Source organism: Miscanthus floridulus, chromosome 4, assembly GCF_019320115.1.
Source record: "Miscanthus floridulus cultivar M001 chromosome 4, ASM1932011v1, whole genome shotgun sequence".
NCBI classification, from domain to species: Eukaryota; Viridiplantae; Streptophyta; class Magnoliopsida; order Poales; family Poaceae; genus Miscanthus; species Miscanthus floridulus.
The window spans coordinates 8,106,586-8,122,865 of record NC_089583.1 but is presented as its reverse complement, the minus strand read 5'-3'; the positions used below and the strand labels follow the sequence as shown (position 1 = coordinate 8,122,865).

At 46.8% G+C, this 16,280-nt stretch overlaps 1 protein-coding gene and 1 pseudogene across 1 annotated transcript; one reads left to right on the top strand and one right to left on the bottom strand.

Moving 5' to 3' along the window:
- Positions 1-2,198: 2,198 nt before the first annotated feature.
- On the top strand, positions 2,199-3,239 carry LOC136550890 (major pollen allergen Ole e 10-like; annotated as a pseudogene).
- Positions 3,240-4,102: 863 nt separating this feature from the next.
- On the bottom strand, positions 4,103-7,004 carry LOC136548017 (uncharacterized). Its single transcript, XM_066539678.1, has 3 exons — positions 6,795-7,004; positions 5,713-6,476; positions 4,103-4,778 (listed from the first exon to the last, which is right to left on the bottom strand). Exons 1-3 carry the CDS (start codon positions 7,002-7,004, stop codon positions 4,103-4,105), a joined length of 1,650 nt encoding a protein of 549 aa, XP_066395775.1.
- Between the last annotated feature and the right edge of the window lie 9,276 nt (positions 7,005-16,280).

The following is a 16,280-nucleotide window of genomic DNA, read 5'->3' as shown; positions in this document are numbered from 1 at the left end:
TGGCGTCGGACGATGTTGGAAGAGATGAAGGCCATCGAGGACAATGGGACATGGATCCACCGGTGGGCTGTAGGCCAATCGGGTTGAAGTGGGTCTACAAGGTGAAGTAGGATGAGCGTGGTGCCATTGTCAAGTACAAGGCTTGGCTCATTGCCCGCGGCTTCGTGCAGTGTGAGGGCATCGACTTCGAGGAAGTCTTTGCTCCGGTGACACGAATGGAGTTTGTTCGCTTGCTGTTGGCCATGGCAGCAGCGAAGGATTGGTGCGTACACCACCTTGACCTCAAGTCTGCGTTCCTCAACGGCGAGCTCGCGGAGATGGTCTTCGTCAAGCAAGCTCCGGGCTTCGCCATCAAGGGCGCTGAGCACAAGGTGCTCAAGCTGCGGAAGGTGCTCTACGAGCTACGGCAGGCCCCTCGGGCGTGGAACGCCAAGCTCGACGCCACCTTGGGTGAGCTTGGGTTCACTCGCTGCGCCACAGAGCACGCGTTGTACATGCGACGATGGGGAATAAGGAGCTCGTCGGCGGCGTGTATGTGGATGACTTGATCGTCACTAGAGCGTGGGCGAAGGACATCGACGGCTTCAAGCGCGAGATGGTTGCTCGTTTCAAAATGAGCGATCTCAGCACGCTCTCCTACTACCTCGGCATTGAGGTGAGGCAGGGGAAGGAGCACATCTCCCTGGGCCAGCGCGCCTATGCGAAGAAGCTGCTGGAGTGTAGCGGCATGGTGGAGTACAAGCCGTGCGCAACTCCAATGGAGGAGTAGCTGAAGCTGTCCAAGCACAACATGGCGGCGAAGGTGGACGCGACGCGCTACCGGAGCATCGTCGGCGGGCTACGCTACCTCACGCATACTCGGTCGGACATCACGTTCACGGTCGGGTATGTCAGTCGCTTCATGGAGGACTCGCGCGAGGATCACTGGACGATGGTGAAGAGGCTGCTGCGCTACGTCAAGGGGATGCTCGATCAAGCGATCATCTTCCCCAAGAGTGGCAGCAAGGGTGGGCTGTGGCTCACGGTCTTTAGTGAGGCACCCCAAGGCAATGGAAGGTGAGCCGGAGCTCACTGTCTTCAGCGACACAGACATGGCGGTCGACATCGACGGACGACGGAGCACCTCCGGCGTGCTCGTCTTCCTTAGAGAGGCCCCCATTGCTTGGTAGTCGCTGAAGGAAAAGATCGTAGTGCTGGCGACGTGTGAGGCGGAGTACGTCACAGCAGCCACGGCGGCGTGCTAGGCTGTCTGGCTGCGCCGGCTGCTGGGTGAGCTGACCGGCGAGGAAGCTCACTCGCCAGCTCTGATGGTGGACAACCAGCCCACCATCGCCCTCGCCAAGAACCCTGTCCTCCACGACCGGAGCAAGCACATTGACATCAAGTTTCACTTCCTCCGGGACTATATCGATGGAGGGCAGATCGTCATCGAGTTCGTCGAGACCGGCAGACAACTCGCTGACATTGTCACTAAGTCACTCAAGCGCTTGCGGTTCATGGAGCTAAGGAAGATGATTGGCATGGATGAGGTCAAAGCATCGGGTTAGCAGCAGGATTAGGGGAAGAATTGTAAGGCATAATCTGTTGTTGATCTCTTTATCTCTCTTGCTGCAGCAGAGTTGGCATTTGGTCAGCTCGGCTGTCTAGTCTCTACTGCTGTAGCAGTATGGTAATAGGCCACCCCTAGTATATTAGTTGGTAACTATTACATCAGACATGTCTTGGTAGTAGGCTGATTTAAGCTTTGTACTGATAGTACTAGGAGTAGTTGGTGTACCTTAGAAGTAGGTAGTTGGTGTACTTACCAACGACTATATACCTGGTAGAGGTGCTAGCACTTGTATATATATCACACCTAAGGCAATGCAAAAGAGCAGTTCAGTTTGCCACATCCAGAAGCAGAGCTTTCGGCCAGCGCTAGGCTTATGCTGTGTGTGTGAGCTGTTCTCAATATCTTCTTCTACCTCTAGCCATAGTGAGTGAGTGGTTGGTAAGCTTGCTGCTTACCTATGCAGGGCAGCCGAAGGACCAACATAATCCAGCCCTTTCCCATGAACAGTGACTGCTTTACTGTCGGTACATCTGGTCTTCACTCATATTCCCGTTATATTCCCTAGGCACTCACACACACGGGGGAGGAAGGAGGGCCGAGTGAAAAGCAGGGACAGTCTTCCAGTTTGGTAACTTCTGCTTCAGCCATGAAGAGAAAGGAGCTCATGATCATGCATGGCGTTTTGATTCTTGGTTGGTTCATAGGTTGGTAATGTACTGGTATTACAATCTTGTTCTTTGCTTGCATCTTTTCGACCATATTTCTCATGTGCTAAGGATTCAGAGTGTGCTCATGTACATCTGTCAGTAACCCATTATTTGACAATGCATGCAAACTATACATGCATGATCCAATAATTAGCATTTTTATATGGTCATCAGTAGTGGTGTCCATAAAAATCCTGTTTAGCTGTAAATATTCAGATTGTTTGATTTGATCACGGAGTCATAGTCTCTGTTCTCTTTGAGTTCATCATAACTCTGCCCTTCCTTGCGTCGTGTTCAGCCTCTGCAGCCGCCGGACGCATCATGCCACAGGAAAAGGCAGAGTCGGTGACACCTATCCCGACACTGTCGCCACCGGAAGGCAAACATGACGTTCATCGACGGCGTGACGTGGTGCGTGGCCCGGCCGGGCGCTACCCAGGAGGACCTCCAGAACGCGCTGGACTGGGCGTGCGGCCCCGGCGGCGCCGACTGCTCCCAGCTGCAGCCGGGCGGCCGGTGCTACCAGCCGAACACGCTCCTCACCCACGCCTCCTACGCCTTCAGCATCTTCTACCGGCAGAACGGCAACTCCGACATCGCCTGCAACTTCGGCGGCGCCGGAGCCCTCGTCAAACGGGACCCAAGTACGGAACATTTCCATCCCCATCCATCAGTTCTGGTTTTGGTCACCGGCGATGTGATGTGATGTTCTTCTTCGTGTTCTTGGCAGGTTTCGGATCGTGCAAGTTCTTGGCATCTGAGTAAGTGAAACCACCTGACCCACTGCAAATCTTTTTCCCTTGCATGCAAATCAGCATATGCCCCCTCGCTTGTGGTGTTCCATGATTCGTGCGACTAGTAAATTCTGTTTTGGTGGTGCATGCAGGACTTCTGCGGCAGCATCCTCGGCGATGCTGGGAAGAAGGGCGTGGATAGCCATGGTCGCTGCGTCTCTGATCGCACTAAGGCTGAGAGTTTAGAAATCCTCGCCTGATCGAGCACTGGTACCGCCCAAGAGTACTATATGCGACGTAACGCAAAATCAGTGTTATATATGGTGGTTTCTCTTTGTGGTTCTGTATGTAAGGAACGGTGCTACCTTTTTCGTGTAAATTTCGTTGAAGAATGAATATACTACTAGTCGTGTTTAGAAATAATGGTGTCCACAGGAGTTTGTCAGGATTTAAACAACATTTTTCTTATTCATTTCTGTAACTTTTTTCCTTCAACTTACAGTAGGGAGAGTGTCAGGGCGTTAATGGAGTATTTTTGAAAAAAGAAAAAGGCAAAAAGGCATAGTGGCAGAACTTCCTCACAGAAAGGCCACGGAGAAACATGGCCCATAGCCTAATAGGAAGCACCGCGACGAAGCCCAACAGCTCTCCGTCGAAACTAGCCCGAGGCCCAATATGAAGCAGCGCGACGAAGCCCAACAACACAACGCGCTTACACTTGGAGACTGATTGTCAGATTTTAGTCAGTCTATATGCATGAATCGGGCCAAGCAGAAGTCGGCGATTGCCCCTACACTGCAACAGATGGAGGATCTGAGCCGGAGTTTCGAAGATTTTCATTTGAGTTTCAGTAGTCGAGTTTGTAATAAAGTAGCTCATGCAGTGGCGGACCCAGGATTTTTGCATAGGGTATGCGCCGCAAAAAAAATTCTTATACAATTCGGTAAACCATTTATAATTCGGTAAAACCATATTATAATTCGGTAAAACGACGTCAAATCTTAATATAAATTATTCAAATGAAATACAAATACTTTGAAATATAACAATAGGAGACTTACAATATTATTTGTTTATCCGCCGCTTTCTCAATGACATGAATGTCTCCATTATATCATCTTCATTAACTTGGTAGAAAATATCCCCTCAATAAATGTGACTAGACAATCATCCAAAACAGTATCACCTATCTTATTCCTTGACTTTATTTTCACTATAACCAATGCAGAAAATACCCTTTCAACACTCGCAGTTGCCACTGGTAAAAGCAATATCAATTTGAGAAGCAAGTACACCATATCATACACTTTGTGCCTCTTTGTTTCAATAAGCTTAACTGAGAGATCAACAATGTTGTCTAGACCTTGGAAGCTAGCATCTTGTCGCATGTCATCAATATAATTATCAAGTTGCAATTTCAGTTTTAACAAATCATTGTTGGAGAAGTCCTTAGGATAAAATTCAGCCAATCTGCGTACCTTCCGTGCATCAAAAGAAGCAAAGGAGTTGGAAGGACTGAAGGCTGACATACAAGAGAGTAGCTCCATATTGATCTCATCAAACCGATTATCAAGCTCTTGACTAATTTGATCCATGACACCAATGTATACTTCTCTTCGGAAATTGTCATCATTTGTTTGGTTTCGGGCACGAGCATACCGTGCTGATTTTCCATAAGGCACATAAGCACCATCCATAGCAGGAACTTCAACACCATGTTTAATACAAAAAGAAGTGACCTTCTGAAGAAAATTATCCCAACCATTAGACCTCAACTCCTGCATTCTGCTCTTTGCCACATTAACAAGTGAGATTGCATTAAGAATATCTTGATCCCTTCTCTACAAGCACTCGAATAACTCATTTGTATATCCAAGAATAACATACATTAAGTGCACAAAGAAAACAAACTCAAAGGTTTCAAATACTCCAAGCATAAAATGTATCTTTGTCCAATCTTCCTTATATGCATTATCAGCACCAAGTTCAATGAGCACATCATGAATTGAGGAATATATAGTGATGATGCTACATATAGTTTTGTAATGAGAGCCCCACCGAGTGTCACTAGGCCTAGACAAACCCATCTCTTGATTTTATCCACTCCCCGATTCAAGCTCACCACACTCTAGTGCTTTCTTGACATTCTCAAGCCTAGCATTTCGAAGCATATCATGACGCTTGCAAGAAACCCCAACAATGTTCAACAAGATAGATACTTGATCAAAAAAAAGTCTTGCAGTCAGTATTTCCTTTGGCAACAGCAACAAGAACTAGTTGGAGTTGATGTGCAAAGCAATGAATATAATAAGCGGAAGGTGATTCTTGCATGATTAAAGTTTTGAGCCCTTTAATATCTCCTTTCATATTGCTAGCCCCATCATAACCTTGACCTCTAATCTGCTACATACTCAATCCATTACTAACAAGGAAAACTTCAATTGCTTTCTTAAGTGACAAAGAGGTAGTATCATCTACATGAACAACTCCAATAAAGTGCTCACATGGCCTTCCAAGTTTATCAACATAACGCAAGCAAAGAGCTAGTTGTTCTTTATGTGATATATCACTAGACTCATCAGCTAAAATTGCATAGGGCTCATCACCAAGTTCCTCAATTATTTTCTTTCTAGTTTCTATGGCACAACAGTGAATAATTTGCTTTTGTATCTTTGGGCTAGTCAAAGTGCAATTACCTGGTGCATTGTTCAAGACATACTTGTTCACTTCTTCACTATTTCCTGCAAGAAACTTTAAAAGTTCAATGAAGTTGCCTCTGTTGCTAGACTCTTCACTTTCATCATGTCCATGGAATGCCAATCCTTGATGCAAAAGAAACTTGATACATCTAAGTGAATATGTCAATCTTTTCTTGTAAAGACGAAGCTCCTCCTCACTCCACTTGTCAATGTTATAATCAATTGCTACCTTGGGATTCATAAAACCAATGTACTTCTCTTGAGCTGCTTTATGTGCCCTAGAACCAGAATGTTTGAGAAGTGTTGTGTTTCCTATATTCCAATTATTCCATCCATCAACAATAAAAGTTTTTGACCCACTGCCCTTCTTGAACAAGTAGCATATGAAGCAAAATGCAGAATCCTTCTTGACACTATATTCAAGCCACTCATAATTATACAACCATTGTATACTGAATCGACGAGGTACGCCTCCAATGTTTCGGTATGGAAAATCATGGATATAAGGTTTGCAAGCACCTTTAGTAATATATGCTCTACGAATTGCATCTTGATCATTAACAGGATAATCTTCAATGGGCAGCCTTTCACCTAGATCATATGGTAGGCGATTGATGTCATACGCCGGCGGCTTTGATGCGGGTGGTGGCGGTGATGCTAGCGGGGGCGAGGGCAAATGATCTGCAATTTCTTTAACTTGTACTCTATCTTCTTTTTGATTCTGCTCTTCCACAATATTTTCATCCGGAGGTGGGTCAATAGCAGCCGCCTTCTTTGCTGCTTTCTGAAAAAAGGGATCGAATGTCTCCGTTTCTTTTCATAATTCAAGACTCAAGAGTTCTGGAAAAAACACTTGCCAATTAGCAAAACTAACGATCGGAAGAAAAAACCTAGAACTGAGGAAGCACGGGGATGGACGGGGAGTATCACCTGAGGAACTGAGGAAGGATTGGCGATCACTCGATCAGTCTTGCAGGCGATGGCCAGGCCAGGCAAAGCGACGGACGATGATCTGCTGGAGTGCTCGTAGGGCGGCAGCGGGCGCGCTGGGCACGGCACCGAGCGGTCGAGCTGGAGCCGGCGCTGGCGCACGCGAAGTCACGAAGAGCAGTCTGGACTCTGGACTCCTGGTACGATGCGTCGTAGTCTCGTACTCGTAGACGAGGCCTGGGTCCAGCGCGTAGTCATGGTAGCGCGTGCTTGCCTGCTTGGGCCGAATGTGGCCCGAGCCGTAGTCATGGGCCCCGCAACCGATCCACCTCCGGATGAAAGCAGCAAAGAAGCCATAGTCATGGACCGCGCACGCTACCATCTGTATCTCGTAGAGCATGATGTATGGTTGACGGGTGCAGTGGACTGGTGGCCCACACGGTGGTCGGTGGACCACCCTGACCACCCACTAGGTCCGCCACTGAGCTCATGTACCATAACTCTTCACTCACTGTTAGGCCATTTCATCACTTTCTTTTATAGGTTCACCCCTAACTTATTTTTATTTTCACCCTTGAAGTCTCTTCTTCTAGATTGCATCCACGGGTGCTTCTTAGAGATGGAAACTATGGCAACTCTACTAGGATCTGTTGCAACTCCTCACTTAGCATTTGTAGTTGTAGGAGTAGGCCAGTCTTGAACTATAGCAACTTTACTAGGATGCGAGCCGTAAAGGGCTATGCCCGGGCCGTAGGTGTGGCCCATGGGCGGGCATGGCACGCCCGATCCCCTTTGGGCCATGCCTTGGCCGGGTCTGGGCGTGCGGTGCCAGTTGCCCATTTGACCATCTATACTCGTGCGTGTAGGGTGCAATCTGAATATGGAAGCAGGCCGATCAATAGGGTCCAACTACCCATCGTGTATCACGCTGCCATTCCTGTCATCTAAAGGACGCGTGTAAGGTACAAACAGGATACTCAAGATCTCTATTGCGGGGAGCAGCGACGAAGCCAGCGGGGGGGGGCTACCCGTGCTCCAGCCCCCCCTACGGCCATGATTTACATGGAGCCCGGGCTTAGCCCGGGCTACCGCCATGAGGAGGAAGAAGAAGGCAAGGAGGGGCTGGAGGAAGAAGAAGAGGAAGCCAGCCCTGGCTTCGTCGATTCCTGGCTTCGTCGCTGGCGGGGTGAGGATCCACGATGGGGCATGATTGCTGCCAGAGGCCAGTGCGGTGTTGTCGCGTACATGTCGGACGGCTTGCGCTAGCAGCGCGCGCGGCTATAGGAGATACTGGCGGAACCAGCTACTTTGATTAAGGAGATCGGACAAACATAATAACACATAATAAGTGTGATAAATATATATATATATATAAGTGTACATCTCAACAAATTTTCTATGCTTTTACATATACAGTTAGTGTTCATAACAAAAAAATCATAATATTATGATAAAATACGAGTAAAAATGGGCAAAATATGCTTTACATTATAATATTTATAAGAGTATTAAAAAAAATTCACTATTTTTTAGGGTTGGGGGCACACGCCCCTGCTGCGGTAGTAGGCGCAGGCAAGCGGCGAGCGTGCATGCGAGTCCATGGTCGCAAGCGCTTTCCCGCCAGTGATGAACAGGAAAGAAAAGACGCAACAGCAGTGACCTTTGGTACCATCTAATCGGAGTATACAGTGACCGGCCATCTCATCGGATTCGGCAGCCTACACTTGTACAATTTTGTAGAATCTCTCTGCCGCCGCGGAGTTAAGGAGCCCCTCAATGATCAACGTGGTCGGGCTATCCTCCATGTAGACGGACTACATGGTCCACTCAAAATTTTAGGTTTCCAAAGAAATATTTTTCTTTTACAGGTACGTACGTGCCGAGAGCCTGATGAGGCTGCAACACCACACAAGCACCTCTGTCCGCTGTTTTATTCCATTATTAGATCAGTCCTAACTCCTAATAACACTATAGTTTTTCTTGGAAATTGATGATGTGGCAAAGATAAAAAAATCCATGTGCTTTTTTTTGCTAAAACACATGTGTATTGTATAGCATTTCTAATTTTAATTCCTGCTAAAGCTAGTCTGTAAATAAAGAGGCAAGCAATATGTGTTACTAAAGGCAGTGGTGGAGCCACGGGGTATGCCAGTTGGGCCACGGCCTACTCTGTGGGCCAGTTTAGCATTCATGATGCGTACTTATTAGTGCTATATAAAATTATTTGATGAAGTAGACAACATAGCCCTTGTAGGCCAATGGTGTGCATCTAGCGTCCTGCCAGCGATTTTTTTTATTTTTAACCCTTTTTAAAAACTATTTCTAAAAATAACACGGTTAGAAAACTATTTCCCCTCACAACAATATCACCCACAAACTCAGGGTCTGTGTCGGTGGACGAATCTGTAGGTTTCTTGCTTGACTATCGTGAAAAACTTATGTGCTGCAGGGAGATAATCGTTGACGACCCTAGGGAAAGAGTCCCATGACATCAAGGAGGATTGGGAAGATTGGAGGCGCCACAACAGCCAACAGAGCGTGGGAGCCTCCACCGGTGGGCTGGACCAAGATCAACGTCGACGGGTCCTTCTCGGAAGAGGCCGGCGAAGGAAGTGCAGTAGCGGTTGCAAGGGACAGTAATGGGTGCGTCATTTTCACAGTTTGGCGCTTCTTGGAGCATTGTGGTAGTGCCCCAGAGTCGGAAGCGCTAGCATGTGTTGAAGGGCTACGATGGGCAGTTCATTGGGGTCTCTCAAGAGTAATTTTAGAAACAGACTGCGCCTGGGTCGTCGCTGAAGGATCAAAGACCAAGCCTCGGACAGGTCTGAGATAGAGCTAGTGATGGAGGAGGCCAGAGCTTTGTTGAGACTCGTAGGGGACTTCAAAGTGTCCCAATGCAAGTAAAGAGGGCTTGTAATGAGGTAGCAAATTCTGTAGCTAGTTTAGCTAGACGCACTAAACTTTCTAAGGCATGGTGGGAACAAGCACCTGTGTGTGCTCGGGACTCCCTGGAAGCTGATTGTATTAACGCTGGTGTCTAGCTAATAAAGCTCTCTCTTTACTCTAAAAAATGCCTGTTCTTTCTCTATATATGAAAATGAAAAAAAAAATAGGTAGGAGTTCTCCTGCTGACCTTTCAAATTAGCAGGGATGGCATTTTTACTAGTACCTGCACGACGACTCGATGACGCATCGCCTACCACCGAGGAGCCATGCGCATGCATGTGGCCGTGCGGCGCCGCCCCGCGCTGCTGCTCCTCGTTCGCCGAAGCCTCGGCGCGGGACACGCGCCTGAAGTAGGAACTCCCGAATGTGTCGATGATGAGTGTCCCAATCGGCCCGACCATCGCTCCGAATCCCATCGCGGACATCGGCACCCTTGTCAGGCTTGTCGCTGGCATATGCACATGCATGGGGCATATGTCCTTACGTGCAAAATCAACGTTACTGTTGGGACATGCCATATTCACATGGAGCAAGTCCCCTAGAAGAGGCCCGACTAGCCCTATTGGAGTGGCATGTAAAACCTACCTCCACCGAGGGGTCACTTGTAAATTTTCGCTTTCCTATATAATGCCAAGAACATGAGGGGAAGGGGGATCTCTCCTCTCTCACTCATTTTTCGCAAATCCTAGTCGTCGCCTCACTCTCCCCTCTTGCATGTTGGAGCCTTCGTTGGCAGGCCTTCACCGACCAGCAGGGGCGGAGCTACAGGGTGGTTCACGAACCACCATGTGCTCGGCCCATACAAAGCCCATAGATACAGGAAGTTTGGATCCTGAGCAGCCAAACATCGAATACATCGGAGCGACTACGGCCTTTCCCCAATACGCGTCGTGCGACCCTTCACGAATACGGCCGGTCTACACCCCTTCGTATCCCTTGCTGTGTTGTGAGGACGTGCGGCGGTGGCGGGCCGGCGGCAGGCGCCGGACGACGAGCGACCAGAGGCTGTGAGCGACAGCAAATGGGAATGCAGGTACGTCTCCGGTCTTCAATTAGCCTGCTCGTTTAGTCAGGTTTGTTTTTTTCCTCCCAATCTCTCAGTCTGAAGGAACGCTGAACGTAGAACGCCCTAACTCGTGCAGAAAATCTTATTTTATTCTGTGTCATTAGATTACATTATTGGAGTGCACGGTAATATTGGACTATTTAATTTTAATTGTAGGATAGGATTTTTTTCTGTCAATTGATTATTAGAATGGTAAATTGAAACAATATTTTATTCTCTTGCGGACTTACTGAAATATGAAGAGGAGCGGTGATATTGCATCTCTTCTTCAAAAAATAATTAAGATGGGTGATAGCCTCCTAGATGATTGTCTAGTGACTTTTATTGAGTGTGATATCTTCTTACAATTGAGTGATGGAGATCATCCACATGCTATTGAAAGGCGCACCATATTGTTCTTCAACTATTACGGGCATGTAATATGAACTCCGTATGTCCTCTTTTTCTTTAGTTGTGTTTTGCAATTCATGTACTTCGTCTACCAACATGTTAAGTTTATAGCAGTTAAAAAAATTAGACAATGGACCACCATAGCTACAAATCCTGGCTACGCCACTGCCGGTCAGGCCTTCGTCGCATGGCCTTCTCCTGGGAGCCTTCTCCGTGGATCCTTTGCACCAGACCTTCATCATGGAGCCTTCTCCGTAGAGCCTCCGCTATGGGGGCTTCTCCGCTGAGCCTCCGCATAAGACCTTTAGTGTGAAGCCTTCTCCGCGGAGCCTTCACACGGCGCAACCATCAGGCCTTCGTCCGTGACATTTGTCGCGAGACCTTCTCCTCTCGGCATTCGCCGGTAGGCCTCCGGGAGACCTTCTCCAGTCAGCCTTCTCCGGGAGACCTTTTCACGTCGGCCTTCGCCGGGAGGCCTTCTCCCGTAGGCCTTCTCCCATCGGCCTTCTCTGGGAGACCTTCTCCCACAGGCCTTCTCCCAGAGCCTTCTCCCGTCGGTCTTCTCCGGGAGGCCTTCTCCCACCGGCCTTCACCAAGGGACCTTCTCCAGCTAGCATTTACCATGGAGCATTCACCTCTCAACCCTGTTCGAGACGCTTGTCCTAACATTGGCGCCCACCGTGCTCGGCACGAATAATTTTTTTGCGGGGAGTGAAGGTTTGATTATATGAGAACCTCCGAGGCAAAGGTATGATCTCCCTAAACCCTCGTAGCTAGCGGAGTCGGTACGTTCAGTTTCAACTTCACCTACTTGTTCAAGAAAAATTACCTAAAACTCTTTTCTAACCTTCGGCCATTTTTATTAAGAAAAAACACTTTGGCCCTTTTTTCTAAAGAAAAAACTGCAAAAACAACCGTGCCTTCGGCCATTCTTGTTAAAAAAAATAGCCAAAAAGGTTTAAAGCCTTCGGCTGTTCATTAAAAAATAAAATAAAAAAAGCAACCGAAGCCCCTGTGCCTTCGGCCATCTTGTTAAAAAAAATGAACCACCGCAGTTCCTAAGGCCTTCGGCTGCTTTTGTCTCAAAAAAATCACCAAAAGGAATAAAGTCTCGGGCCCTTGTTGCAAAAAAAAACCATAATATATAAATCACCCAAGCTCCAAAAGCCTTCGGCTGCTTTTGTAAAAAAAATCCGAAGCAAGGAAGGTCCGAGCTCTAGATGTACGTGAGATTTCTTCTATGTGCTACCTAACCAGCAGGAACGCAAGTCTTTTGGTTGAGCAAATGCAGGGCCTCCAGCTAGAACGCAAGCACGTAGACTGTCGCCGCGACATCCGACGTCGAAGTCGTGCGCGAAGGGCGGCAGCGCTGAAGGTCCAGGCTAAGGCTAGTACCATCCTTCGGGGTTTTCACCAGCAGGCCTACGTCGAAACCTTGGGGCAATCTCTATTCTGCTACCCCTTCGCTCGGGACCTCTGACTTTTGTTGTCTGAGTCCTCGCGTGAAGGCTGGAGTTCAGAACACTTGGATCGTGGACTCTATATGTTCATTGGCCGGCAAGATTCATTGGTTCGAGCCTTTGAATGACGACGCAAAACTCCAATCAATGCTGCCGCTCAAGATAAGTATATTGCTCACTTTATATTAGTCTTCGTTCAAAAAAAAACTTTGGCCGTTTTCGTGTGAAAGTAAAAATCCGCAAAATTTACCAAACAACTAACCTTCAAGTCCAAGACCTCCACCGAAGGCAACATCTTTGCATGCTAACCACGAGACATTGCAAGGCTTCGAGTTTGTCATGTGCAGGTCCGCATTAATTACATAGCTCAATATGTGAAGCCAGCCACAACGACATCCGAAGGTGCAACACTGCTCCAGCCAGTGAAGCCTTCGGTGCTAATAGCTGCTGCATGCCGAGCCATCGGCGCTGCTCCTGCTGCGCATAGTACATTGTTGTTACAAAATCACATAGATGGTGATGTTGAACAAGAAAAATAAGAAAAAACAATTGCGTCAGTGTATCTGTCCTTGCCCTTGTCTTGCCATCTCGAAAATCTGACACCATGTATCGACAATGTGCCGTCCGTGTGTACTAAATATTCGACTTTATCATATTCTGGCCGCCTTCGGTGACTCTTAAGATATAATATATCTCCAGCCAGAATTCGGGAATTGTACTGGGTTATCATCTCCGGTTAGTATCTGGTTTGGACCAAAATCTTCAGTTGATCTGTTTTTACGAGCCAATTAACACTCTGCGCTATCACATCAGATAAGTACCCAGCTTGCACCTGCTACCTTTACGCATGTTTGAGTTATATACACATCGAAGTACATTAGTCTCTACTCAGATTAAGCACTTTGTCTTAATATTTTGATGATCCTAACCTTCGCTTTTGGGTCACCAATACAATTATCTGAATTATGTATGTACATAAATTACTAACTCGTATCGATGTTGAAAGCACCTCCTCGCATGAACCAAATCAATTCAAGTGAGTATTTCTCACCAGCTTATAAACACTAACGCCTTTTGTTCATATGATTTATTTTGTCACAATCATGCTTTAACCTTCGTCTCTCAAGGCAAAATTTGAAAATTAACCTTCGCATAAAACTTATCACCAATGTGACCAAGAAAGTTATCGTGGCCTTTGCCACATCAAAGGTATGGCCTGAGTGGCTATACATACTTGGCCCTAACCCGGCTAACTTAAAACACTTTTTTAATTTTTGTTGAATCTCTTTTTTGTTACTGACATGCATGTCACCACCATTGTAAGTATTTCTTATCCTTGCAAGCTAACCTTCTCATAGAGTATATTTTCTTCGTTGTATGCACGTTTTTTACAATCTTAAGATACATAGTTTACATTAGATACTAGCCCCATAAAATTCAGTTTTCGTCACTCAGCAACCTTCGTCAATCAACGAACTTCGTCAGTTATTATCCTTCGTCAGCTATCAACCTTCGTCAGTCAACGGCCTTAGTCAGTTATCAGCCTTCGTCAGTCAACGGCCTACGTCAGTTATCAGTCTTCGTCAGTCAGTGATCTTCGCCAGTCAGGGGCTTCGCCTTCATCAATCAATGATATTCATCAATTATTGACCTTTATCAGTCAGTGGCCTTCGCCAGTCAGTGGCTTCGCCTTCATCAATCAGTGGTCTTCATCAGTTATTCGCCTTCGTCGGTAAGTGGTCCCGAACAATCATTTGCCTTTGCCAGTCAGTACTCTCCATCAATCAACGGTTCTCATGAAATATTCAACCTTTATCACATATCTCAGTGATTCTCTATCGGTCAATGTTTTTCATCAGCCAACAGCCTTCGTCTGTCAGCAGCCTTCGTCAGTTATTGGCTTTCATCATTTGTCAGCGGCCTCATCTATCGTTGGTTCTCAGCAGCTTTCGTCAGTTATCAGCCTTCGCTAGTAACAGCATTCGTCAGTCAGTTGCCTTCACTAGTCAGTGGCCTTCATCGATCACTGGGCATCATTAGTACATAGCCTTCGTCAGTCATCGGCATTTATCAGTTAGTGGCCTTCATCTGTCATCGGCTGTCCTCAGCCAGCATCTTTCGTCAGTCATTGATCTTCGTCATTCAGAGGCTTTCGTCTGTCAGCAGCCTTCGTCTCTCAACAACCTTCGTTATTCAGTAGTTTTAGTTAGTTGGCAGCCTTCGTCATTCAGCACCCTTCATATGTCAGCGGCCTTCTAGTCAGCGACTTCTATCAGAAATTGACTTTAGATAGATACTCAACCTTCGAACCCACAAACACCAACATGTTTTTCTCTTTTTTTGCAGATTATATTGTTCAATTTTTTTAGGTTTTTTATAATATGCATTAACCAAATTTTATCTAAGCTGACATTCGCAGGAAACTAATCCTTTTTATCTTCAATGTTATCCGTCACATCTATAACCATACAGGTTCTTGAATGGTATTATGTCTTATATATAGAGCTTATCTTTTGTTCAAGCATAACCATCATTTTTACGGAGTGTATAATATGTTTACCCCTTTTAATATTTTCATGCAAATGCACTTACTTGCATCATCACATACATACGTGCATTGCATAAATGCATTGCACCGTAGTAACCCGACAAAGACCTGTCCATGATCAGGCATCGGGACCGTCACTCTCAAAAGCTTTACCCGACAAAGACCTATTTGCAGCAGGCATCAGGACCTTCGCTCTCTCAAAACCTTCAAAAACTTTACCCCTCACATATTATATGAAATGACTAATCATCTTTTGCAGCAAGTAGAATGCCAGTGCCTTTCTGAGTGTCAAAAGTCACATACCCATTGGGGACTTAACCCCTTCTCTGCGTGATGACCGGACCCGCTGCAGAGACGACCAGATGCGTCCGGTCGCGGCCGCTGCGCCACATGTCCCGTTCAAAAGGAAATAGTCATTGGGTGCCAACAACTACTCTCTCACACTCGTCACTCAAGAGTCAAGACCGGACCCGATGGTCCAATGACCAGACTCACCACTAGTCAGAGGTGATATCCAGAGAGGTCCAGAGCGGAAAAATAACGATTGGACACGTCCAGTCAGAGTGACTGGACTCGCCCAGGGTCTGGTCGCGCTCACCACCATGTTGCCAGTAGAGCAACGGTGGCACGGGTGATTCTGGTAGCCTGGCCAAGCCAGCGTCTGGTCGCGGCCACCCTGCTACCCGCGTCCTGGATCACTGAACGGACTGTCCTGGCGAGTCCGGTCGCAGAGTCCGGTGACACCCATACCCTCTTTCCTACTCCTTTTTCAACTCCAACTTCATCCCTTGTGCAAATGTGTTAACTCCACCAAGTTTCATCACTTGTGCACGTGAGTTAGCATTTCACAGACATGTTTTCTAAGGGATGTTAGCACTTACTAGGTCCTAATGCAAATGAATGGTGTTAGTTCACCTAGTGACACTTAGACAACCGTATTTGCGTCGAGATCACCCCTCTTAATAGTATGACTATCTAAACCCACTCACACCCACTTGGTGTCTTGAGTAGCAAAACAAAATGGTCCTATCAAATATACCTTTGCCTTGAGTCCATTTTCTTTTTCTCTTTCTTCTTTTCCAAGTTGGAGCACTTGATCTTCACTTCACTTAGGCCATCACCACCACCATGACCATCATCTAGCTCCACCACTTGGATTGGACCAACCTATCTCAATTTCACACTTAGAGTATAGGGTTAGTCCAAATAGGTTTCATCAATTATCCAAAACCAAACTAGGGTTTTCAG